The 24,667-nt window shown below is 38.5% G+C and overlaps 1 protein-coding gene and 2 pseudogenes across 1 annotated transcript; 2 read left to right on the forward strand and 1 right to left on the reverse strand.

Moving 5' to 3' along the window:
• The first annotated feature begins 620 nt into the window (after positions 1-620).
• LOC122331458 lies at positions 621-8,984 on the forward strand (annotated as a pseudogene).
• A 4,479-nt stretch (positions 8,985-13,463) lies between these two features.
• Positions 13,464-15,062, forward strand: LOC122331500 (GTPase IMAP family member 9-like). Its single transcript, XM_043228934.1, has 2 exons — positions 13,464-13,532; positions 14,114-15,062. The coding sequence occupies exons 1-2, from the start codon at positions 13,517-13,519 to the stop codon at positions 14,872-14,874; spliced, it is 777 nt and encodes a 258-aa protein (XP_043084869.1). The 5' UTR covers positions 13,464-13,516; the 3' UTR covers positions 14,875-15,062.
• A 6,071-nt stretch (positions 15,063-21,133) lies between these two features.
• On the reverse strand, positions 21,134-22,449 carry LOC122331459 (annotated as a pseudogene).
• Positions 22,450-24,667: the final 2,218 nt, after the last annotated feature.

A 24,667-nucleotide genomic window follows, 5' to 3' on the forward strand; every position in this document is an offset into this window, starting at 1 on the left:
AATATATAATGTGTGTGTGTGTGTGTGTGTGTATATATATATATATATTTTTTTTTTTTTTTTTTCAGAAGTAAATTTTATGTGTTTCTGTGGTATATGTTTTTATTTATCTTTAAATTACTTCATTTGAATTATTTTAGTACTTCAGTTTGCCTCATGAAAATTAAAAATATCTTGGTTGAAAAAAAAATCTATACGTTATTATAGTTCAAGTATAGATGTTTTTGTTATGGTTTTAGTTCATTGTTTGCTATTTTTATTTCAAGTAATGAAGTTTTTATAGTTTCAGCTGACAGTAATACCACTGGCATGCATGTCTGCTAATGTTTGTATATATAAATACACCACAGAGCCTGTGTAGAAGAGGGTTTAACGACAGTGATTCCATTACTTATCTGCATTAACGCCTTAGCTTCAGCTCTAGTGACAATGACAGCTGTTTGTGCAAATGACACCTGAGCACATTCACGTCTCTATCTCATCTTAAACCAGACTGCAGGACGATTCAGAGCTCAAGACCGATGGAATGAAACATTGAGAACCTAAATATGTTTCTCCTGAGACAGAATATCTCAAAGCAGCACCAGTAACGACACTGCTCCGAGAAGCGCGGACGCAAACCCAACTCCGATGACTCCAAGAGACAGATGCGACGAAAAGCCAGCTGTGTTGAGAATTTATCTTCGGTCGACCGAATCCGCAAACATGCAACCAAGCATCTGGGCTACAGCACACTCAGCCTGGCCATGCGAGGTCTGGAGGAGATGCCAGATGAACTGTGGGAGCTCCAGGAGCTCCAGAAGCTCAATCTGTCCTTGAACGCTCTTTCCGTTCTCCCATCCAGCTTGGGTTACCTAGCGAACCTGGTGATTCTCAACGTGTGGGGAGCAGGCTGCTCAGCCTCCCGCCGGAGATCGGACAGCTCGGGAAGCTGCGAGTGCTCTTTGCTCATAGGAACCGGCTGAGTGACGTTCCCGAGGAACTGGGGCACTGCTCCAACCTGGAGGTCCTGAGTTTGGCCAACAACCAGATCGTCACGCTTCCCAACAGTCTGTCGGAGCTGCGGCGGCTCACCAAGCTCAACCTCAGCCACAATCGCATCCAACACATCCCAGCATGTGTCTATAGCATGAGGAGCCTGAACTTCCTGCATCTGGCTAACAACCACCTGGAGAACCTGGCTGATAAGATCCAGGAGCTGGTGAACTTGAAGATCCTGATTGTGAGAAGAACTCTCTTCACGCTCTTCCCAGGACACTGTGCTGCCTGACGGGGCTGGAGCTGCTCAATGTGGACTTCAATGAGCTGCAGAGCATTCCCGATGAGATCTACAAGCTCCGCAGGCTGGAGAAGCTCGCCTGCCATCCGCTGGATAAAGGCCTGCATGTCGTCCACAACCCGCTGGTCAAACCCATTAAAGAGGTTCTGCAGGAGGTCTGAATGCACTTTATAACTACCTCAAACCTGCTTTTAACTACCTCAAACCTGTGACTTTTTGTGAGTCAAAGCAGTACAAAAATGACTTTCTCTGTATTTTTGTCTTGATTTTTAGCTTAAATATCTCATTCAAGCAAAAAAACTATTTAGTAATGTTTAATGTTTCCAGTTTAATTAAGTTTATGGTCCATTGGCAGATACATTTTTTAGTTTTATATTATAAATTTGCTAATTTTGACCAAATATTCTTTTTGGAAAAACGAGAGAGAGAGGGAAAATGCTGAGCAAGAAAATTGTTACCGTTGTGTGCAGAAAATATGTAAAAATTATTATTCATTTGTGCTTTTGACTAACATAGTAAAAAAAAATTGTACAATTTTTATAATAGTTCAAATAAATATTACATTTTACTAGAAAATAATAACTGGGCTATAGGTTTTACAAGAAAATATAACATTTTGAAGTTGAAAGGCTAAAATATGTAATTCGACATGTTGCTTGCTTTTTCTTTGTATTTGTGAAGTTCACTAGCAATGTCTAAACGAAAATTGTTCAATACATTTTGTTCCTAACAGGTGCAAGTGTAGGTGCAAGTTTAAAATTTTATTATTTTAAATGTCCACCTAAATTTCACTTTTAATTTTCTTTTCTTTTTCAGGGTAGTTTGTATTAATTTGTATATTTTAAAATTATGTTTAGAAAAAATACTTCATCTCGTTCTCATTCTGAGAGGGTCTCAAACCCAGGTCTCCAGCATGGAAGGCAGACGCTCTAACAAGCCACAAGACAGGGATTGAGGTTTACCTGCACAGCACCCACTTGCTGGCCTCTATTACATGTAACGATAAAGGTCACAAGACCAAATCATTTGAAACTTGTATTGGTATAGTCTGCAGGATTTTCTTTTGTTTCTTAGTTTGACTTATTTCTGGTATTTTTTTCCTACACACAGTACCCGCAGGTGTGCAATGATAATTATAATTAATTGCAAAAACTTTAGTGGCGTATATAGAGTGTCAATATATAGTGCATTCTTAAATTTCAGACCTAACCGACACTTGTGCCACAGAAACTACAGCAAGTAAGACAAACCTATCCAATTAACTTTGCTAATCGCTATTTATGATCCGTGTCATCAATTTCATCTCACATGTCCAACAATAGAATCCCAATAGAAACCATCACAGATGGTTGGCATTTAACGTCCCACAGTAGACACCTGTCACACTGTCACTTCCCACGCCTACCGATCCCGTCACCTGGACTCGTTCACAATCACCTAATTACTAATAGTACTAATCACCCGCACTTGCTGTCACTCACCAGCACTGGCATAAAGCAGACATTCACCATTCAGTCTATGGCTGATCTCAAGATTATACACTTGAGTTGCCGAATCCTGATTCGCCTGCCTGCCTGCCTCTCTCCGCTCCCCTGCCTGCCTGAGTTACTACTCATATTGGAATTACCAGTTAAGGAATTGACTTTTGTGTCTTAGTTTTGAACTTTGCTTCCCTAAGACTCTGTTACTTTTTTTTCCCCATGTTTGTTTATGGCGCGGAGTCGCCAGGGAATGTTAACCATTAAATTCTCTTCGTTTATTCCAACTATGTCTCTGTTTCATTGACCAAGATCGTGACAACACCATTATACTTTCCATTTAATACCAATTGAGTTCCCATTACATTTTCCATTGTGTTTTGGGCAGGGTTCTATTGGGGTTTTTTTCAGCAGGGAGATTAGTTAAATCACCAAAAATAAAGCGACATAAGGACCATTAATGATGGCTGTTTTGTTATTTACCATTTCAGACTAATATTTGCTCCCCGCGATAATAGCTCCTTTTTAATTTGAAACCCATACTCATTATGTTTTTGAATATGATGTAATAAACTGTCAAGAATATTTTCTAAACATTACAACTATATTTAATGACTTGAAATGCAATGAACTAATGACCTGATGTTTTGATGTTAGTTTGTGGTTGAAGAGTTTCACACAGAACCTCAGAGATGAGCTGATCTTCTCTGAAAAAGACCTTAGTGGAGTCAAATATGATGACATTGATGATTTCAATCTCCTGGAAAATATGATAAGACAAGAACTTCCAGATGTAATGTCTGAGGTCAGCATAAGATTCAACACAAAGATTTTTCCAGAAAATCTAGAACAGATGAACTTGTGCACATCATCAGTAGCAAGTGATAGATGTTTTTATCCCAATTACTCAGATGATAGAGTCCCCTGGAAACAATATATAAGAGTAGGAGTAGTTTTTGCAGAGTGAAGTTTTTGCAGACTTTTTCTGAACTGCTCTACTGGAAGTGGTTTGTGTGCAGATTCCAAAAGATCTGGAAAAATACTATAATAAAACATTTAAGGGGAGTGAAACAATACCAGAAGAATGGAAAAAAATATTGAGAGTTTGAAAAAAAAAAAATTTAGTAGAACATGTAAAGTAATAACATTAACATAATCCTATCATAACATATTACTCACCGCTTTAAATATGTGTTCTTCTGCTTATTGACTGTGCAATTATCTAAACTTAGACCGCATTAGAGAAAAGTTCAATGTTGAACTAATTTACTATTTTTTGTTACCTTGTCATTTTCCTTTGTTTAATGTGTCATCCATTGCAGGTTGCCTCTTACATCATACTCCCGTGTTTGTATGCATGGTCACTTTTCAAAAACTTGTAACTTGTAATTGGCTAACAATGCTTTTGGGAAATGGACCCTTGGCTGACACTTCTATGGCAAAACTTCTTTAGAGTTTAGTGCAAAGCTTATGTACACAGCATTCTTGCAAGAACTGACAACATTTTCTTTTGACATTTTCATAATTTTATTTTCCTAAATTTGTGCCTGCTCAAGTTAAAGACTAAAAAATACTATATAACATAATTTGATTTGACTGACTCAAGCATGCTTACCTGTGCAAGAACTTATGCGTTTTCACAATATACACACCTATACCCCAGGACAGCGTGCTAAAATATTCTTACTATTTGCTATCAGATTAGATGTAAGGGTGAACTTGTGATGATGTTATTATATATTGACAGTCCAAATAATTTAATAAATTGTTTTTGTCTGAAATGGGTTGTTGAAGTTTCAAGTCAAGTTATCTCAAGTGAGCTTTGTCATTTCAAACTAAATATAACTGCATAACCAATGCAAAAACTTACACAAAACTAACCAATATACTTTACATCTTGGTTGCCAAATCCTGTTTCTGGAGATCATCCTTCCTGCAGAGTTCACTCCCGTTTAAACTGAACCAACTAATTCTTGATAATTACAGACAGGTGTATTGGGTCAGGGATGGAGCTGAACTCTGTAGCTGGGTGATCTCCAACAGAATTATGTTGTCCAGTGCACATAAGAAATGAGAGTATAACAGTTGGCTTGTACAGGCCACTTAAGCACCTATGTTTAGACTATGTAATCTATACACTGAATCATTGCACTCAATCAAATCATTAATTAAATATTCACAAACGTCTTAAAAAGCGTACTTTTGCGAACCAGTCCTAGGTTTTTAGCTCAATCTTGTCCAGATCACAGCAGTAATAATATCTAGATCTAGATCAATAATTATTGTTAAAAAACGAATTTTGTCCTTTGGTTAGTAAGCTAATTTAAAAAGCCTATAAAGCCTAAACAAAATCTCAAAACATCATGAAAGTTATCAGAAAGTTTCATGGAAAATATGTGACTTAATAAGTATGCAAAGTTTTGTAGAGATTGTCCTAGGTGGCACTATAATAGTACAAAAAGCCTTCAAAAATACAGTATTTCAATTGTACATGAACGTAAATTGTAAACAAAAAAAAAGTTCATATATTCAGAAATACACTAGATCTGCATATGACTTATTTTCCTCATTCTGAACAACCTTGTTTTTTAGAATCAGAATCATTCAAATATTCTCAATTATGTCCAGCACCTACTTATGCAAACTAGTCCTAGGTTTTTGCCCGACCAGATCCAAATCTCAACAGAAATATTCTCTGGACAGTCAGTATCAGTAATTATATTCGAAAGAAATCAACCACTAGTTGGTGCTAACAACCTGTTTAGACTCTGTAATCACATGTTTCACAAATCCACTCAAACTTGCCTCAAGAACCATTGTTGTCAGTGAAATCATTCATTGTTATTCACAACCCAGCTAACACATGATGAAACAGTTACATAACTTAGTGTTTTTTGGTAATTCCATGACTTGCCAATAGGCAACGTAACCATGAGGTCTTATGCACATATTTTCATTACCATCCTATTACCTATTATTGTCACAACGTTGTCATATTCACACAAACACTAGAACTTCATATCATATGATATATCTCCTCATTCTGAACTACTTTGCTTCTGGGACTACAGCTGCCGATCCAATCAACATTAAATATTCTCAATTATGTTAAAAACCTACTTTTGTAATTGTAATAATATGTTGCAGGGTCAAAAACATATTGACCTATGGACACATCAAAATGGGCAAAATCAGGATGTGCGGTACTTCACAGCATATGTCACCAGCCATTACATGAGCGCACAGAATTTAACAGAATTTAATTTGATTTCCGTAATGCCTATAATTTGATCCACATAAGAGAGGAAAACAACTGGAATAGTGCACCCAGGGGGCATTTTTAATATCCTATCATGCCTTTTGGTTTGGCTAATCCCACAATATACGTCTACCTGCATGATGTATAGATTTTTTTATCTTCTTTCCAGGAACATGTTTAGCACGTCGGGTGAGTGCTCCAGAAGCTGCTCAAGAATGGGCTTTTTGTCAAGGTGGAGAAATGCACATTTCATGCACAGTCAGATCAGTTATTGGTATACATCATTTCAACCCGAGTGAACACTGACAAGATAAAGGCTGCGGTCGTTTGGCCAACCTCTGATTCCAGTGAGGCCCTAAAGAGGTTTCTGAGGTTCACCTGTTCTATCAGAGTTTTATTTGCCAAGATGCATCCTTGCACATTTCTTTCTCCTCAGTTTTTCTCTGCCAAACACAAATACCACACTGGTAACAGAGAGTCGCTGGCCATTGGGGAGTGGCGTCACTCGTTTGAGGGTTCCGGAGTTCCTTTCATTGTCTTGACCAATCATAAGAACCTTGAGTATATTAGATCTTCTAAATGGCTCAACTACAGGCACACTCATTTTGAGTTTTTGATCATTCTGAATGCCTGTCCTTTCCCTAGTGCAGTGGTTCTCAAAATGCAGCGTACCCCCAGGAGTACTTGAGGTACTGCAGGGGTACGTGGAGAAAACGTGAAATAAATAATGAAAATTAATAAAATCAACAGATAATGTTAATAGTATTTTTACATGAAATTAGGACTAAACAAGGATTTATTAAAAACAAATTCATAAATTTAAAATGCATTTCAATTTTTTGGACTTATTTGGGCGCGAAATAATGAACGTTCTGGAACGTTCAGAGATAGGAGAGGTTGCGATAAAATGGACAGGTGGCTTCTTAAAAGAGGACAAGCTCCTCCAACAGAAGAAGAAAATGCTAAAAAAAAAACAAAACAAACAAACCAGAGACTCAAAAATACCGGCAGTTTCATGATAAATACATAGGAATGGGATTTACATCTACATCACATAACCCTCCCTCAGCACTGTGCTTTTTATGTGGCGAGCTGTTAGCTAACAGTGCAATGAAGCCAGCTCATCTACAACAGCATCTCCGGACTAAACACCCAAATCAGGTCGGGAATTCACTGGACTTTTTCAAAAGAAAATTTCTTGAATTTACATCATGCCAAGAGAACATGAAAAAAGCCACAAGTGCATCAGCAAAATCACACAAAGCATCGTATGCTGTCTCTTTACTTCTGGCGAAAGCTAAAAAGCCATTTAGCCTGGCTGAGGAATTAATCATTCCTACAGCAGCTGTGCTCACTGAGACCATGCTGGATAAAACGGCAGCAGACAAAATAAAAACTGTTCCGCTATCAAATGACACTGTTTCGCGCAGAATTGACAAGATGGGGACTGATATTGTTGAACAACTGGTGGATAAACTCAGGGCTGGTGAATCATTTTCACTTCAATTGGATGAATCGGTTGACGTCAGTGGACAGGCGTAATTGGTTGCTTTTATGAGATACATGGATATTTGCGAACACATACTTTTTTGCAAAACTCTAGAGGGGAGAACAACAGGATATTTTCAACATTGTTGATTCATTTTTCTCAGAACGCGAGATCAGCTGGAAATCCTGTAGCAGTGTGTGCACCGACGAGGCAGCGTCAATGATAGGCCGTGTCAAAGGCCTCATTGTGCACAAATGCCAGAAGAATCCTGACATAATGTGGACACCTTGTGTAATTCACAGAGAAGCCCTGGCATCAAAGAAGATGAACCCAGAGCTTAATTCCGTGTTGAATGATGCCGTCAAGGCAATAAACTTTATGAAGTCGCGACCACTGAATGCACGTCTGTTCCGGAGATTATGTGATGACATGGGATCTGAGCACACCGAACTCCTTTTACACACCGAAGTCCGCTGGCTTTCGAGAGGCAAAGTGCTGAATAGGCTGTTCGAACTGCGAAATGAGGTTTGTAGCTTTTTGTCTGAGAATGAGTCCCCTCTAGCCACCTTGTTTAAGGACAACGAATGGATTGCCAAACTAGTGTATCTTGCTGATATTTTTACAAAACTGAATGAGTTGAATCTCAGTCTGCAAGGCAGGGACACTACGATTTTGAAACTTTATGACAGAGTTGGTGGTTTTCTCAAGAAAGCAGAGCTGTGGAAGAGACTGTGTGCAGAGGGTGATTTTAGCTGTTTTCCGCAGTTTGAATGCTTCGTCGTAAATGAGAATGTGGAGAGAAAGACAGTCAAAACCTTTTGGAATCAACTTTTTAAAAACTTTTTTAAATCATACTTCCCTGATGTAAGAGAAGTCTGAGCAACTGGATTGGGTTAGAAACCCATTTACACTTCCCCAAAGCAACCGTGTCACACTACCTGTTCACCTGAGGGAGGAGCTATTGGATTTATCCACAGACCGTGGATTGCAGACTTCTTTTGGAAACTTCTCCCATTGTATGTGTGACAGGGGATAGAACCACCCACAATTCACGGGGTACAAATAGAGAGATTTCTCTACAACTACCGGTCTCCTTCAGTCAAATGAAGGAATAAACAGAGGTGTGCAATCAATTTATTTAAATGGACACTTTAAATATAAAGACAGGTAAAATCATACAAAACACATCACATCACCAATTTAATACAATTGTTTTCATAAAATAGTAATACAGTGACCACCAATCATATACAACATCGATATCTCTCGACGACCCAACAATCGGGAGGAAAAGCAAAAACCCCCAAAAACCAAAATTCAATATAAATGAACCCCCACCCACAGTGAGAAAATAAAAACTAAAAATATCCCCACTCCAAACAGATAACCAAACCCACACCGCAAACCAAAAACAAAAGCAAACCCTCCCCAGAGATGAGCGTCCTTGTTGTCTATAAGGAAATTGACAAGGTCAGATAACAATTATTACTCACAATTCTACCAACAAAATAAACAATACAAAAGAAAAAAAACTAAAGAATACAATTTAATTAACCCAACAACAAGGGAAAAAAAAAGAAAAGACTAAATCATCTTAACTCCACACTCTCGTAATCACATAAATAATTAGTCCTTGTGCAACACGCACTCCCACTCGCACGCACACTCAATCAAATATCTTCTAGAATGCGAACTATGTCGCGGTACAGCAGCGCGTCAGGCCACCTCACAGCAGCAAAACAGCAGCGAGCAACTTTCTATAAAATAATTATTCAATAGTTATTAAACACGCACGCTAACGTATTAAAATGGCATCTTTAATTAACAACCAATTTAAAAGATATACAGACGTGGACAAAATTGTTGGTACCCTTTGGTCAATGAAAGAAAAAGTCACAATGGTCACAGAAATAACTGTTATCTGACAAAAGTAATAATAAATAAAAATTCTATAAATGTTAACCAATGAAAGTCAGACATTGTTTTCAACCATGCTTCAACAGAATTATTAAAAAAATAAACTCACGAAACAGGCATGGACAAAAATGATGGTACCCTAGAAAACACTGAAAATAATGTGACCAAAGGGACATGTTAATTCAAGGTGTGTCCACTAATTAGCATCACAGGTGTCTACAACCTTGTAATCAGCCATTGGGCCTATATATATGGCTCCAGGTAATCACTGTGTTGTTTGGTGATATGGTGTGTACCACACTCGACATGGACCAGAGGAAGCAAAGGAAAGAGTTGTCTCAAGAGATCAGAAAGAAAATTATAGACAAGCATGTTAAAAGGTAAAGGCTATAAGACCATCTCCAAGCAACTAGATGTTCCTGTGACTACAGTTGCACATATTATTCAGAAGTTTAAGATCCATGGGACTGTAGCCAACCTCCTGGACGTGGCGCAGGAGGAAAATTGATGACAAATCTAAGAGGCGGATAATCCGAATGGTAACAAAAGAGCCTAGAAAGACTTCTAAAGAGATTCAAGGTGAACTTCATGCTCAAGGAACATCAGTGTCAGATCGCACCATCCGTCGTTGTTTGAGCCAAAGTGGACTACATGGGAGACGACCAAGGAGGACACCATTGTTGAAAACGAATCATAAAAAAGCAAGACTGGAATATGCCAAACTACATGTTGACAAGCGAACAAAGCTTCTGGGAGAATGTCCTGTGGACAGATGAGACAAAAATCGAAGTTTTTGCCAAGGCACATCAGCTGTATGTTCACAGACGAAAAAATGAAGCATATCAAGAAAAGAACACTGTCCCTACTGTGAAACATGGAGGAGGCTCTGTTATGTTCTGGGGCTGCTTTGCTGCGTCTGGCACAGGGTGTCTTGAATCTGTGCAGGGTACAATGAAATCTCAAGACTATCAAGGAATTCTAGAGAGAAATGTACTAGCCAGTGTCAGAAAGCTTGGTCTCAGTCGCAGGTCATGGGTCTTGCAACAGGACAATGACCCAAAACACACCGCTAAAAACACCCAAGAATGGCTAAGAGGAAAAAAATTGGACTATTGTAAAGTGGCCTTCTATGAGCCCTGACCTCAATCCTATTGAGCATCTTTGGAAGGAGCTGAAACATGCAGTCTGGAAAAGGCACCCTTCAAACCGGACACAACTGGAGCAGTTTGCTCATGAGGAGTGGGCCAAAATACCTGCTGAGAGGTGCAGAAGTCTCATTGACAGTTACAGGAAGCGTTTGATTGCAGTGATTGCCTCAAAAGGTTGCGCAACAAAATATTAAGTTAGGGGTACCATCATTTTTGTCAGGTCTGTTTCATGAGTTTATTTTTTTAAATAATTCTGTTGAAGCATGGTTGAAAAACAATGTCTGACTTTCATTGGTTAACATTTATAGAATTTTATTTATTATTACTTTTGTCAGATTAAAGTTATTTCTGTGACCATTGTGAGTTTTTCTTTCATTGACCAAAGGGTACCAACAATTTTGTCCACGTCTGTAAGCACTTACCGGCAGCACAGCTAACGGACTCGCAATACGGATAGTGAATAATCCACCACTCCTACCCAGCTTGAACTAAAAGAAGCGGCACTATTAGTAATTGCCCTCACTTGAAACAATGCGACGTTATAGGTCAATACGCTAACGTACCCAAAACTGCGTTGATGCGGTCGCACATCCCCAGGCCCACGCTCAGAAATAGTTACTGCGTTTGCTACGGCTCATAGACTCAATGCTTAACGCACATAAGGTTTTTTCCTTTTACCATGCACTCACACACGGCCCATATCCCATGCCAGAGGAAAACGGAAGTAAAGGGGAATCTTCACGCTTCTTAAAGGGCCATGAACATCACTTCCGCCAAACAACACCCGCCCCCCATGAAACGAAAAACTCCTTCAAAACGACTACCCCGTTACATATGGCTCGCAATGCCTGGGATTTTGGCCTGTTCAGTCTGCATACAGGGTAAAACGTCCAGTCGTCCTCCAGAATGGTTACTCCAATTGCTGTCTGTCCCTTTCAGACCCTGGGCACACATCGCACTCAATTTTGTCAATGCCCTCCGACCCTCACTGGGTAATATGGTTATTTTGATCGTAGTGGACTGGTTCTTTAAGGTGGCTCATATCATCTCCTTGCACAAATACCCTCTGCCAAGGAAACAGTGGTTACTATTGCTGATCACATCTTTCATATTTGTGGCCTCCAAGTAGATGTGGTTTCCGACAGAGAACCCTAGTTTGTATCCAAATTTTGTCAGGTACTGGGGGCTAATCTGTATTCTGGGCTTCACCCTCAGGCCAACAGGCTAGCATGAGTGGGCCATCCAGGAGAGGCTGTTGAGATGTTTGGTCTCACAGATTCCCACTTCCTAAAGCCAGCAACTCTCACGGGTTGAGAATGTACATAACTCGTTACCAGTGTCAGCTACAAGCCTCTTGCCTTTCAAATGTAGTTTAGATTACCAGCCACCTATCTGTTCCAAGTCTGAAGTTGCGATCCTCTCTGCTCACCGCAATCGTCAAAAGGTGCCACCACACCTGGAGAAGAGCCTGAGAGAACAAGGCTCAAGCCAATTGCCAGCTGTATCAGAAAATACAGATGTTAAATGTTAAATTGCAAGTGTGTTATATGAAAAAAAGTGTAACAATAACAAAAAAGTTTCTTTCGGCATTAGTGTAGTGACAAATCTGACAGTCCTAATCAAATGTAAAATTTAATTTAATAATAACCCATATTCTAACAAATGTACATTTATTTAAACAGTGGCACAGTTGTGTAATGCCTAGTCAGCAGAGGGAGTCCTCACCTGACTACTAGCTGTGCTCAGCCCCTCTGATTCCACATCCATTTACTGTTTAGGGCCTTATAATTCAAGGCTCTCCACAAACTCATTGCAAAGTATTGCCAGTTCTACTGCCTTACCAAGCATTCTCTCATCCCTTATTACCTGCCACGTTTATGATCTCTGCCTGTTTTCCCGTTGACCGATTCAAGGACTTACCCTTCTGTTCTTTTTGCCTGATTGGATTAATGACCCATTGCCTGTTTTATGACCAAAGGCTTTTGGATTTCCCTGAACTTGTTGATATCTCTGACTGCCTTTGTGTTACTGACTCCTGCCTACCTTAACGTTTGTATTTGTTGCCCTTTTTTATTTGAATCCAACCGCACATGGATTCTACTCTGGCCTCTGCCTCCTCATTACAAGTTGTAGTGAGTATTCAAAAGACACATACATTTCTGGTTTCTGTTTACTGTACAAAACCAACAGATGTCTCCATTGTTCCAGGATAATATTAGGCTTCCTTTTTACCAGTGTATCTGTTAAAAATAATGCATTTTAGTTCATTCGATTTTTTTAACCAGGTTAAATATACTATTGTGATACTCCTCTAAGGGTCTTCAAGTAATTTCTATGCAATCTGGCAAACTTTTTTGGCATTTGTTGAAAAATACAAGTAGGAAATACATTCCCAAAATATGCATAATTGTTGATGTTTTCCTGCCTTCTTTTTACAATGCAATTAATACTTAACCTTTTGAGCAGTATGGTTTCACATATGGGATTTAGAATGCTAAATAACTGCTACATTCAAACTGCGTTTTTGAGCATTTGAGGTCACTGAGCCAGAGAGAGACCTGCACTGGTTTTGCAAGTTTGTGAATATTTTACATAAAAAGGAAAATAAAAGCCTGTCATGCTGTGTTATTGTGGCGTGGTGTGTCAAGTGAGAAGCATGACGTGTCCTCAAGAAAACAATAATGGGAACATTCTAAAAATGGGAACATTCTTGATAAAATAAATCAATATGTAATATTAAAATAGAACACTGAGCAAATGCAATAAAGTGAATGACAAATATCAATATGAACGAAAGTGTTAAATCAAAACAGATTTGCAGTTTCAGTCATGTGATCACAAGTAGGAGGTAACCAGAGTGCTGAGAGTCACTGTGAGAAAGAGAAAGAAAGAACACTATAATTAGGAGCAGATCCTAGAGCTGACTATACAAGGTTTTGTGTAGAAATGTCTACTATTACAGGTCAGTTCAATTTAATCATGATGGATTTTTTGAATGGGAAGATACTGCACCGCTATTATATATATATATTCCTTTATTTCTTGGGTGTTCATTATCTCTTCCTATTTTATATTTTAACCTACTTAAATACACAAAAACAAATATAATGGCTAGATTTACACTTATTATGACACTTTGCTATATGTAATAGTGTAGGAAGCAGAAATACATTTATTCAAGATATATGTAACCTTAAGCAATATGTTGAATCAAAATAATTATTGTAAAAATAAACAATAAAAATAACCAAATACATAATGTAGGACAAGAACAACAATAATAATAATTTTACTGTAACAAATGGGTTTAGCTGGTTGTTAGCTTTGGTGGTTTCTTTAAATGTGGACATTTGTGATTGGCTAATGAATCCTAACATTTGTTACTTGGAACTATCACAGTCAGTTGTTGGAGTGGCCAGTTTAGCCTGTTTTGACCTACGTAGATTGTTTCTTTGGAGTCAGCAAATGAATCTTTTTAAGTTGGAAGCCGTGACAGGAACATTTTAAATGTACTATTTAAAACAAGTTTCTCTCTTACTTTAGGAAATCTGAGGATTGTGCTGCTGGGCAAAACTGGATCAGGAAAGAGTGCTACAGGAAACACAATTCTGGGCAGAAATGCGTTTTTTGAAGACCTCAATCCAGAATCAGTTACTCAGGATTGTGAGATGAGAAACTCAAAAATAGGTTCAAGGAATGTCGCCATAATTGACACTCCAGGACTGTTTGACACATGGATGGGTGAAAAGAAGGATGTGAAATCTGAAATGATGACTGAAGACAAACTGAAGGCTAAAATAGCGGAGTGCATGGCGTTGTCTGCTCCTGGTCCTCACGTGTTCCTGCTGGTCATCAGACTGGATCAGAGGTACACAGATGAAGAGAAGAACGCAGTAAAATGGGTTCAGAAGAACTTTGGAGAAGAAGCATCACGCTACGTCTTCACTCTCTTCACTCATGCCAAATATCTGAAGAATAAAACACTGAAGGATCATGTAGAAGAGAATGAAGATCTGCGAAACTTTGTTATTAGCTGCGCCGGCAAATATCATTCATTAGAAAATGACCACAGAGCAAATCGGTCTCAGGTCAAAGAACTACTGGAAAAGATGGATAAAATGGTGGAGAGGAACGCAGGAAAGTACTACACTCGTTCTGTGTATACACATGTCCAGAGAAAATTAATCTTTGAAAAAGTAACCAGTGGCTTGTACAGTAATGTTGAAAAAAGATTATCATTCATAGTGGCAGTAGTAGCTGTAGTAGTAGCTATTGGCATCTTTATGCATGTTAGAAATTATTAGAAGTGCATCACTTTTATTCAGTCAGGAGGGATGTTTAAAAAGAAAACGTTTGTTGACCAGATCCCTACTGGAGTCGTTTAATGAAATGAAAATATTTCTAGTAATGCGCAAAGAGCTTGTTTATTAGGTCTGAACAAATAAACATTTTGTTTATTATTTTTATTGTTATGAATAAAGTAACACTCATATATTTGCCCTTCTTTGTGAATTTAAATTAATTTAGACCGAACTCAGTGATAATATTCTTTTTTCAGTTTTAATAAACGTGGAAACAAAATAAAATTAATAAATAAAAAAATCTATAAAGTATATTTTATTACATACAAATTCATTAATATATCTAAAAATATTTTGACACAAAATCCATATCTGATACTTTAATAAAAGACTAGTTCATAATGTGTGCATTATTTACTTTTGATTTGAAGAACCATTTTACAATTTTTTTTTTTTTTTTTTTTTTTTTTTTTTTACTTTAGGCTTACAGTGTTTGGTGCTTGTACATCATTGTTTATCATTTCCTCTGATATTAGGCATTACTCATGGGTAAGATTAGGTTTAAGTGTAGAGATATGGTCAAAATTTACATTTGTATTAAAATGTTGTTCACATAGAAACACAGAACTCTGCAATATCTGGATGTGCCAAGTATTACATTTTGTTGTTTTAAATAAAAAAAAAGGAACTATAAAAGGTATCTAACATTTTATGGACAAAAATACATATAGTGTTATGGGTTAATGTTGATTATTTCTATATAAATTGTAAGGAGGTGAATCAAAACCTGTAAATGCAATAAGACTAATCTGAGAAGGGAACAAAAGGACTTCAATAAGAGAGTAAACAACTATTCTAGCCTGGTAAAATAAATGTTAATCTTGGTTAATTTATAATATTGTCTGAAATAACTTAGGGTGAAATAATATGGTGACTCATATCAACGATCGATGGATGGAGCCGGGGGCACATTTTTGAGATCTTGACTTCTGTCCACCAAACTGGCTTAGCATGCTATTACATAGGGAACGCATAAAAAATTACTCTTTTTGAGTCTATTGAGGAAATAGCTGCATTAAGGTAAGCGATCTACGGGGTAGCCTCTGACTAAGACCTGGACTAGCCCAGATGTGTCGTGAGTCTTTTCTGGCCAAACAAGGTCTCTAAGTGACCCAGACTCCTAACGAACGATAAGTCGAAACTAGGAAATATTATAGTTAATTAATGATCCAAATTTAATCACAACTAGAGGGATCAGCAGTTACATTTAAATAAATATAACTAAAATCACTAAAGATTGGAGTCAGATAAAATTATATATAAGGTCAGTGTAATTATATATAATTGGATACACAAAATATTAATAAATATTAGTGATTTTTAACGAGATGCAAAGAAAAAGACCGAACAAGCATTGACCTTCGACCAGGGCCTCTGGATTCCGTTCTGCAGGAAAAGGGGGACCCTTACAAAATCAACTTATCGCAGCACTACATAAAATATACACCTTCATATTTTATAGTTTCTTTGTGTCATGAATGAGGGGTCTGAGGCGTGCGGATCCATTTGCAGACTTTTATTGAGCAAAGGCATGGTCAAAGCAGACAGGCGTCAAAACGCAGCAAACAGGAGTGTAAGAGGCAAGGCAATAACAAAATCCAAAAACAGGCGGAGGTCGGGTCAGGTAGCAAACAATCACAGTATCAGAAGACAGGCAGGGTCAAAACCAAAGAATCTAAGACTCGGGAAACAACAATCAAACGACAATCCAACAATAGTACAATGGAACCTGCAGGTGAGGGGCCTACAACAGTATTTATAGAGTTTTAACAGGGAGTAGCAGCAGAGGGAGTGATCACAGATCACCCAGAGGTAAGAGCTCCCTCTGCTGGCTTGGTGACACTTTGAAATATGTATGTACAGTTACTCTTTCCTATATTTATGGGAACCAAATTCCAAGGACCAGAACCTCGATAAAACACAGTTTTTTTCATCAAATTATTTTGTGGATACAGTAAAATAATGTCATCCTTACTCGCTTGATGTGTTTTAGAATCATGTCTAAGTCACACATTAACAAGTTTTATTAAAGAATAAACAAGGCGTATGATACTTCAATACCTTATGAATAAATACTAACGATCATAAATTTAATTTAACCTTCAACTGCAGCCATGACAACTTTCACTAGCATTGACCGGAAGGGATAATGAAGCACTAGCCTGGCTGTTCTGTTCTGAACCATCTAAAGTATTTTTAATGGTTTCTCAAATGCACTTAATTATACAACAGGCAAGTACTCAAGATGTAATCAAACTAATTAATGTACCACATTTTTTAAAAGTGTGAATGAAAGGTTGAATTCATTAAACATCCGTTCCTGTCTTCACCCCTGGATCCTGTCTGCCCCGCTGTTCACCCTCAGTCCGCCATTAGTGTGCTGGATCTGCCACTGGTCTGCCAGTCTCCATCAGCCTCTGCCTTGACACCTATATTATATCTTCATATATGAATTAATGACATTGTAGTATATTATTACACCACTCCAAATATGCTGTCAGTGCTTGTTTAGTTTATATTGACCTTTATAAAATGGGAAAAGTGGCCTGCATGAAAGGGCTTAACTAGAACAAAAATAGTTGATTACTAGACAATCATTTCATGAGAGTGGCATAATCCAGTAAAATATGTTCTTTAAGGTGTGCAGGTCAAATTTACCCGCTTTACCTGGTTTTAGAAATATATTGACCCCTCTTGATGTTTTGTTTACTTCCTTGTTACCTTTAATTCCCACATGTTGTCACACAATCTCAGGTACAATGGAACAATGATGATCATTTATTGGAACAGAGAACTGAAATAGGCGATGGCTAAGAATTTAGCTGAGTGTATAGTGTATGTCCACAGGAAACGGTGTCCACAATCTACAGAGCATAGAGGGTCAAGGGTAGTAAAGGGGTGTGAATGGTAGATCTTACGAAGCGCAACTGAGGGAGTGTGGTATTTTAGGAGTGTCTCTAATGAGCAACATGTGAGGGTGATTAGTATTGTGGGGATGATGATCTGGTGGGTGGTGCTTCAGAGGGAGGTGACTGTGGTGAATGCCTGACATTACCCCTCCTCCATAGGTCTTTCCTTCTGGACATTCTGACGGTGCTGGCTCCTGGAGGGTTGCTTGTTGGATCTGTTGATCTAATTCCCTTATGATGGGGCTGACAATGAGAGTGTCGGGAATGATGGGTTCCAGTTTGTTGGATGAATCAGTAGTATATTGGCGTGAAAGTGCATCTGCAGGAATGTTCTTGGATCCGGGTCGATAAGTAATCTTGAAGTTGATGTGTGTTAGAAAAAGAGCCCAGCGTGCTTGATGGAGATTGAGTCTCTTAGCCTCACGGATGTATTGCAGATTCTTGTGGTAAGTAATGATCCTGAATGGATGAATGGCACCCTCCAGGCAGTGTTGCCACTCCCAGGGCTAATTTGATGGCCAACAGGTTTCCACATCATAGTTTTGCTCTGCCGGTGACAGCTTGTGGGAATAAAAGGCACAGGGATGGAGGAGCGAGGAATCATCAGCCGCTTGGGAAAGCAAAGGTCTTCTTTAGATAGAGGAAAGCTTCGTGGGCAGAGGGCACCAAGTCAGGTGTTTCGGTTTGCACCTCAGAAGGGAAGTCATCAGGGCAGTGATAGAACTGTAGTTCTTGATGAAACGATGGTAGAAGTTAGCAAAACCTAAAAAGCGTTGGAACTCCTTGATTTTGATGGGTTCTGGCCATTTGAGGACTGCATCGACCTTCCCTTTGTCTATTTGCACACTCTCGACACTCATGTTGTATCCAAAGAATTGAAAAGATGATTTATGGAACTCTCCATTTTTCTAGTTTGAGGAATAGCTAATGACGACAGAGCTTATGGAGGACCTGCTGGATGTGTTGCTGATGTTCGGCCTAGTTCCGGGAGTAGTTCAAGATGTCATCAATATACACCACTACAAACTTATAGAGGAATTCCAGGAACACCTCATTCATAAATGTTTGGGAAGACAGAGGGACTGATGGATAACCCATATGGCATAACCAAGTACTCGTAGTGCCCAACTGGAAGCGGCCGAGTACTCCTGGAACTAAGCTGAACATCGCCAACATGTCCAGCAGGTCCTCCATAAGCTCCGTTGTCATCAGTTATTCCTTAAACTAGAAAAAAGCGAGTTCCACAAATCATCTGTTCAATTCCTTGGATACAACATGAGGTGGATGGACGAATAAATCCTTGCTTTAATGCTTCCTTTATATACTCCATGGCCAATGAGTTGGAAGTTGGGAGGCAGCTTGCTTTCTGAAAACATCCTGAACGCATAAGTACTTCACTGAGATTTCAGCTGGATTTTCTGGTTCTTGACGTTTCGGACTTTCAACCTGGGTAGATGCAAGAGGAATAGAGACAGCACGTGAAAGTCGACGCGATTGGATAGACAGTGTTGATGGCAATGCTCACTCCAACTACTGATATCACAGGGATCCCAGTGGAGTGTAGGGTGATGTAGCTGGAGCCATGGACGTCCCAAGATGATGCTTACAATGGAATCCTCCAGTACCAGAAACTGAATTTTCTCCTGGTGAATTTGTAGAGTGATGGATGTGGAGATGTGATAAACTTTCCCACGCTCAAGTGGCTTTCCTTGGATGGTTGTTATGGAGTATTCTGTTGAATGATGTTGTTTCTTGAGATATAGTTTGCTTAAACAGTCCAAGGAGTTGAAGTTTCCTGATGACCCTGAATCAACCAATGCGAGACAGATATTGAGAATTCAGCAGTATACAGAGTGATGGGTAATAAAGATAGTGTTGCAGTATCAATTTCAGATGTGATAGTACTTACCACAGGGTGTGGGGGTCGAATAGGACAGTTGCAGTGAGGTGCCCTTGGTTGCCACAATACAGACACAGTCCAGATGTAAGTCTCCGATTTCATTCAGTTCAGGAAAACGGATTGTAATCCACTTGCATGTGTTCTGGTACTGGAGGGTCTAGCTGCCACCGAGGCTGGCTGAGAAGCGGGATTAGAATTTTGACAGGTGGCCAGTCTCTGGGAGACTTTGGTGGTTTGTTGCAGAAAATCCTCTAATCCAATGGAATCATCATACAATGCCGTGGAAGCTCTGATTTCAGGATTGAGTCCATGCCGTAGGTGCACAGCAGCACGGCCTCATCCCAGCCACTAGTCGCTGCCAGCGTGTGGAAACAAAGGGTGTAGTCATGAACTGAAGAAGCACCTTGCTGTAAAATGGATCAACTGATCAGAAATTGTTATTGGCCCTGTGAAATGTGGTACTGAACACTCTCAGAGAAATGACCGATGAACTGGTCAAATGAGTAGATGATGGGATTATTGTTATTCCAGATGGCTTTCACCCATTGAAGTGCTTTTCCACAGAGCAGAGAGATGAGAAATGCTACCTAGTCTTCCTCTGAGGTGAACTGTTGCAGTTGCATCTGAATGAACAATCGAACTTGGGCATGGGACATCCTGAGGCAGATGGCGGTGCCGGTGTTAGTATTAAGGTCACTATCAGGGCAATCTACAGAGCATAGAGGTCAGGAACTAGCATGAGAGGAGTGTGAACAGTAGATCTGACAAAGTGCAACTGAGGGAGGTGTGGTATTTAAGAAGTTTCTCTAATGAGCAACATGAGTGAGGGTGATTAGTATTCTGGAGAGGATGATTTGGTAGGTAGTGCTTCAGAGGTATGTGACTGTGGTGAATGAATGACACATGTGCTGGTAGCAAGTACATAACCAGCCAGTATTTTCGGGAAAAAAGAAAATCTCAAGACTCAAACAACACATGAGGGTTAAGATTTTAAGTTTTGTACCTAATAGAAATCAGTGTACAGAAAAAGTCTCATGTTTGTTTATAGTGGCAATTCCCTTTTAATCAGTTTTATACAGCTGACACATTTGAATGCAAGAAGAAAAATGAAAGACAGAAATATACTTAAATATCTGAATTATGTGATAGCATAATATAAACATTAGGAGTGAATATTATTGTATATTATGTGCCATATGATATAGTACAGGCAGAAAATTTCAAAACGTACCCAATTACAGGAACATAGTTTTACTGTCAAAAACCTCCTACAACTGCTACAATGCTACTTGTTAGTCATTTTTCTCAGTGTCTTTTAGAGCTGAGCTTTCCGATTTCCTGAGCTTTATATATCTGAAAAGCATACTCCTTTCCTCCATTAAAAAGAACCATTTTATGATATCATTTGCAGAAGTTCTGTGACCTGATCTCGATTATTTCTGTTCTCATTGTTGAATGAGTGATATCTTCCCCAACAGGTCTTGATCAATTGTTTTAATTCATTGCTTTTACTGATATATGTCTCTATAGGCTTGCCCCTCAGCACATCAGCATGAGTGAACAGAATGATGGTGTAGTTGATGGCATCTTCTCCAAAGTTCTCCTGAATCCATTTTATAACATTCTTCTCCTGCTCTGTAAATTTCACACCCAGTTTCATCACCAGCAGAAATACATGAGGCCCAGGATAAGATAGGTTCATGCACTGCCTCGTTACATGTTGCAGCATTTCTTTACTCTGATCTCGAGTGTCAAACAGACCTGGACAGTCAATAACTGATATGCTGCGTCCATCCACATTTGCTTCTTGTTTTGGTACAGTTTTCTGTAACTGATCCTGTAGAGTTTTTCACATCAAAAAGGTCTTTATTCAGGATGGTGTTTCCTGATGCACTTTTTCCTGATCCAGTGTTGCCCAACAGCACAATCTGTATATCTGTTTACAATGAGAAGACACTGGTAAGTAATGTTTTTTTTTCCTTTATTCTATTAATCAATTGTTAAGCATTAGTAAATTAATTATTACAATTAATAAATATTAGTATACTTATAAAAGATAAAATGATTTAATTTTTTAAGCATATATATTTTCGCCACTTGATGGTACCAATTTTCCTGTGTTTCTTTCTCTCAGCTAATTAGGTTTATTAGTCCCAGCCCTGTCTAGTTAGCTTCCCTATTTAAGTGGCTCTCTTTTGTTATTTTTGCTTGCTATGGTGCCCTTTTGGTTTATGTGTTCTCTTGAGTTCTCTTGAGTTCTATTGAAAGATCTTTTTCTTTGAATTTTTGTCACTGGGCTTCTGATGTTGTGATATTTCTATTTTTTTAAATGGAAGCGAAGGCAGGGGGTGAGCAGAGCTCATTATGATTTAAAGAGACCTTGATGAAACAAATAGTTATGAAAATTAGATTTTTGACAGAGCATGTGACCCACGTTTCACAACAAATAAAAAACCCTAGTATCTCAGAAAATTTGAATATTACTTAAGACCAATACAAAGAACAATTTTTTTAAAATATTGGGCAACTGAAAGTATGAGCATGTAAAGCACTCAATACTTAGTTGAGAGTCCTTTTGCCTGGAATTACTGCAGCAATGCGGCATGTGGAGTCGATCAGTCTTTGCACTGTCTCAGGTGATATGAGAGCCCACGTTACTCTGATAGTGGCCTTCAGCTCTTCTACATTGTTGGGTCTGGCATATTGCATCTTCTCTCTTCACAATATCCAATAGATTTTTCTATGGGGTTAAGGTCATGCGAGTTTGCTGGCCAATTAAGAACAGGGATACCATGAACCTTAAAGCCCAGGCACTGGTAGCTTTGGCACTGTGTGCAGGTGCCAAGTCCTGTTGGAAAATGAAATCTGCATCTCCATAAAGTTGGTCAGCAGCAGGAAGCATGAAGTGCTCTAAAACGTCCCTTGTATATAGCTGCGTTGACCTTGGACCTCAGAAAACACAGTGGACCAACACCCAGCAGATGACAGCAGATATACAAACCATTACTGACTGTGGACACTTTTCTCAAGCAACATAGTTCTGTACCTCTCCTCTCTTTGCAAGTCTCTGGGACATAATTTCAAAAATACAACATTTACTATCAGCAGTCCTCCTTTTGTCTCTTTAGCCCAGTGAGACTCTTCTGATGCTGTCTGTTGTTTTAGGTGACTTCGGCTTCAGAAATCTGAATCTGAAATCCATTTTCTTGCCTTATGTCTGTGTGTAAGTAGTTTCTTGGGCCTGCCTCCCAGCTACCCGTCCACTCTTTGTGAATCCACTTACATTTTTAATGAGTTTGTTCAAAATCCTATCAGGGTGCAATTCTCCTATTGCCCATACACACTTTTCGTCTTTTCCTCTCTATTAATGTGTGGACACACAGGAGGCTCACTATGAACAGCCAGTCCTCTTTTGCAATGACCTACTATATACTTGACCTCCTTTTGCAAGGAGTGTCAGTGGTACGTCTTTAAGGCGTGCTGCTTGATCTGTGCGGTTTCATCCAATGTTGGAGAGCAAGCATGTACTGAATCCCTCCCGGACAACATTGCGACCGTTACGCCCATCAACTATCAGGGCAGTGTTAAGCTCCTGGCGGCTTATCGCAACTCTCCGCTATCTCCTCCTTTGGAAGTCCACCACGACTGAAATCGCTGAGGATGTTCACATTCCAGGAAAACTGAATCGTAGGGCTGATGCGTTCTCATGACAGCTCAGGCGTCATACAGCGGGCATCGTTCAGTTTACAACTTTAGAAATTCAAGCTTCCTCTGGAGCGTGACATTTATATATACAACTTACACTTATATATGCAAAATTACAACTATACATTTAGATTTGCATTTATATATTAGAATTACAACTATATATTCACAATTACATTTATATATTGAGAATTGCAAATATATATTTTCAGATTTACTTCTATATATTCAATTTACTTCTATATTCAGACATAAGATTCAGACGTAACTATATATTCACAATTTACATTTTATATATTCAGTTTACTTCTATATATTCAGATTTTTATATAATTATTTCCTGTTTGGCACCTCATAATATATATGTATGTTGGCCAGTGTCATGATGAGTTTAATTCTTTATATATTTTGAGACCTGTCTATCATGTTGTCTTGTTTGCAGCGGTACTTCCAGGGCTAGAGGATGATTACTGCGCATGCCTGCCAGCAGGGATAATCACCGCCTTGCAAGCAATAGGAAAGCTGATATGTGGCCTCCTAAGTTAAATCTAAATAAATGAAGGAAACAAAACAAATGCAGAACCCCCAATCACAGGGGAAGGCGATTTCACTTTGCCCATAAACTTTATCTCTGATGATGGCTTAAATTGTTTGCAATTCGCAGTAAATGATTTTAAAAGTTTAAACATGATTAAATTAATGATAGCAAACGAAAAGTTGTAAACTCTTGTATTGTTAGTTATTGTATTGTTATTAATCTCAGCATGAGGATAATTATGTTTAGATCAAAGATTAAAACGTATTTGCATACGTTATTAGATTTTATCAGTATGTCTGGTCTAGTTTTTGAATTTCTGAGTGTGTAAGTTTCAGCATGTTCATCAGTATTTATTATGATATACTAATATGTTTGATGCAGGAAAGAATTTAGGCTTGCAGAGAGTCTTTCTGCCATTTTCAGTTTATTCATGATTTTGATCACTCACACTGAAGTTCCTGAATGAGAATGAGAAGAATGCTTCACCATTGTTTCCAGTTCTGATGTATTGCCAGATACTCCAACAGGACTGTTGGGCAGTTACTCAATCAATGGGCAATTTTTGTATGTATATATGTATGTATATGTATGTATATATATATATATATATATCATATATATATATATATATATATATATATATATATATGTGTATATATATATATATATATATATATATATATA

The sequence above is a fragment of the Puntigrus tetrazona genome, unplaced genomic scaffold (genome assembly GCF_018831695.1).
Source record: "Puntigrus tetrazona isolate hp1 unplaced genomic scaffold, ASM1883169v1 S000000001, whole genome shotgun sequence".
In the NCBI taxonomy this organism is placed as follows: domain Eukaryota; kingdom Metazoa; phylum Chordata; class Actinopteri; order Cypriniformes; family Cyprinidae; genus Puntigrus; species Puntigrus tetrazona.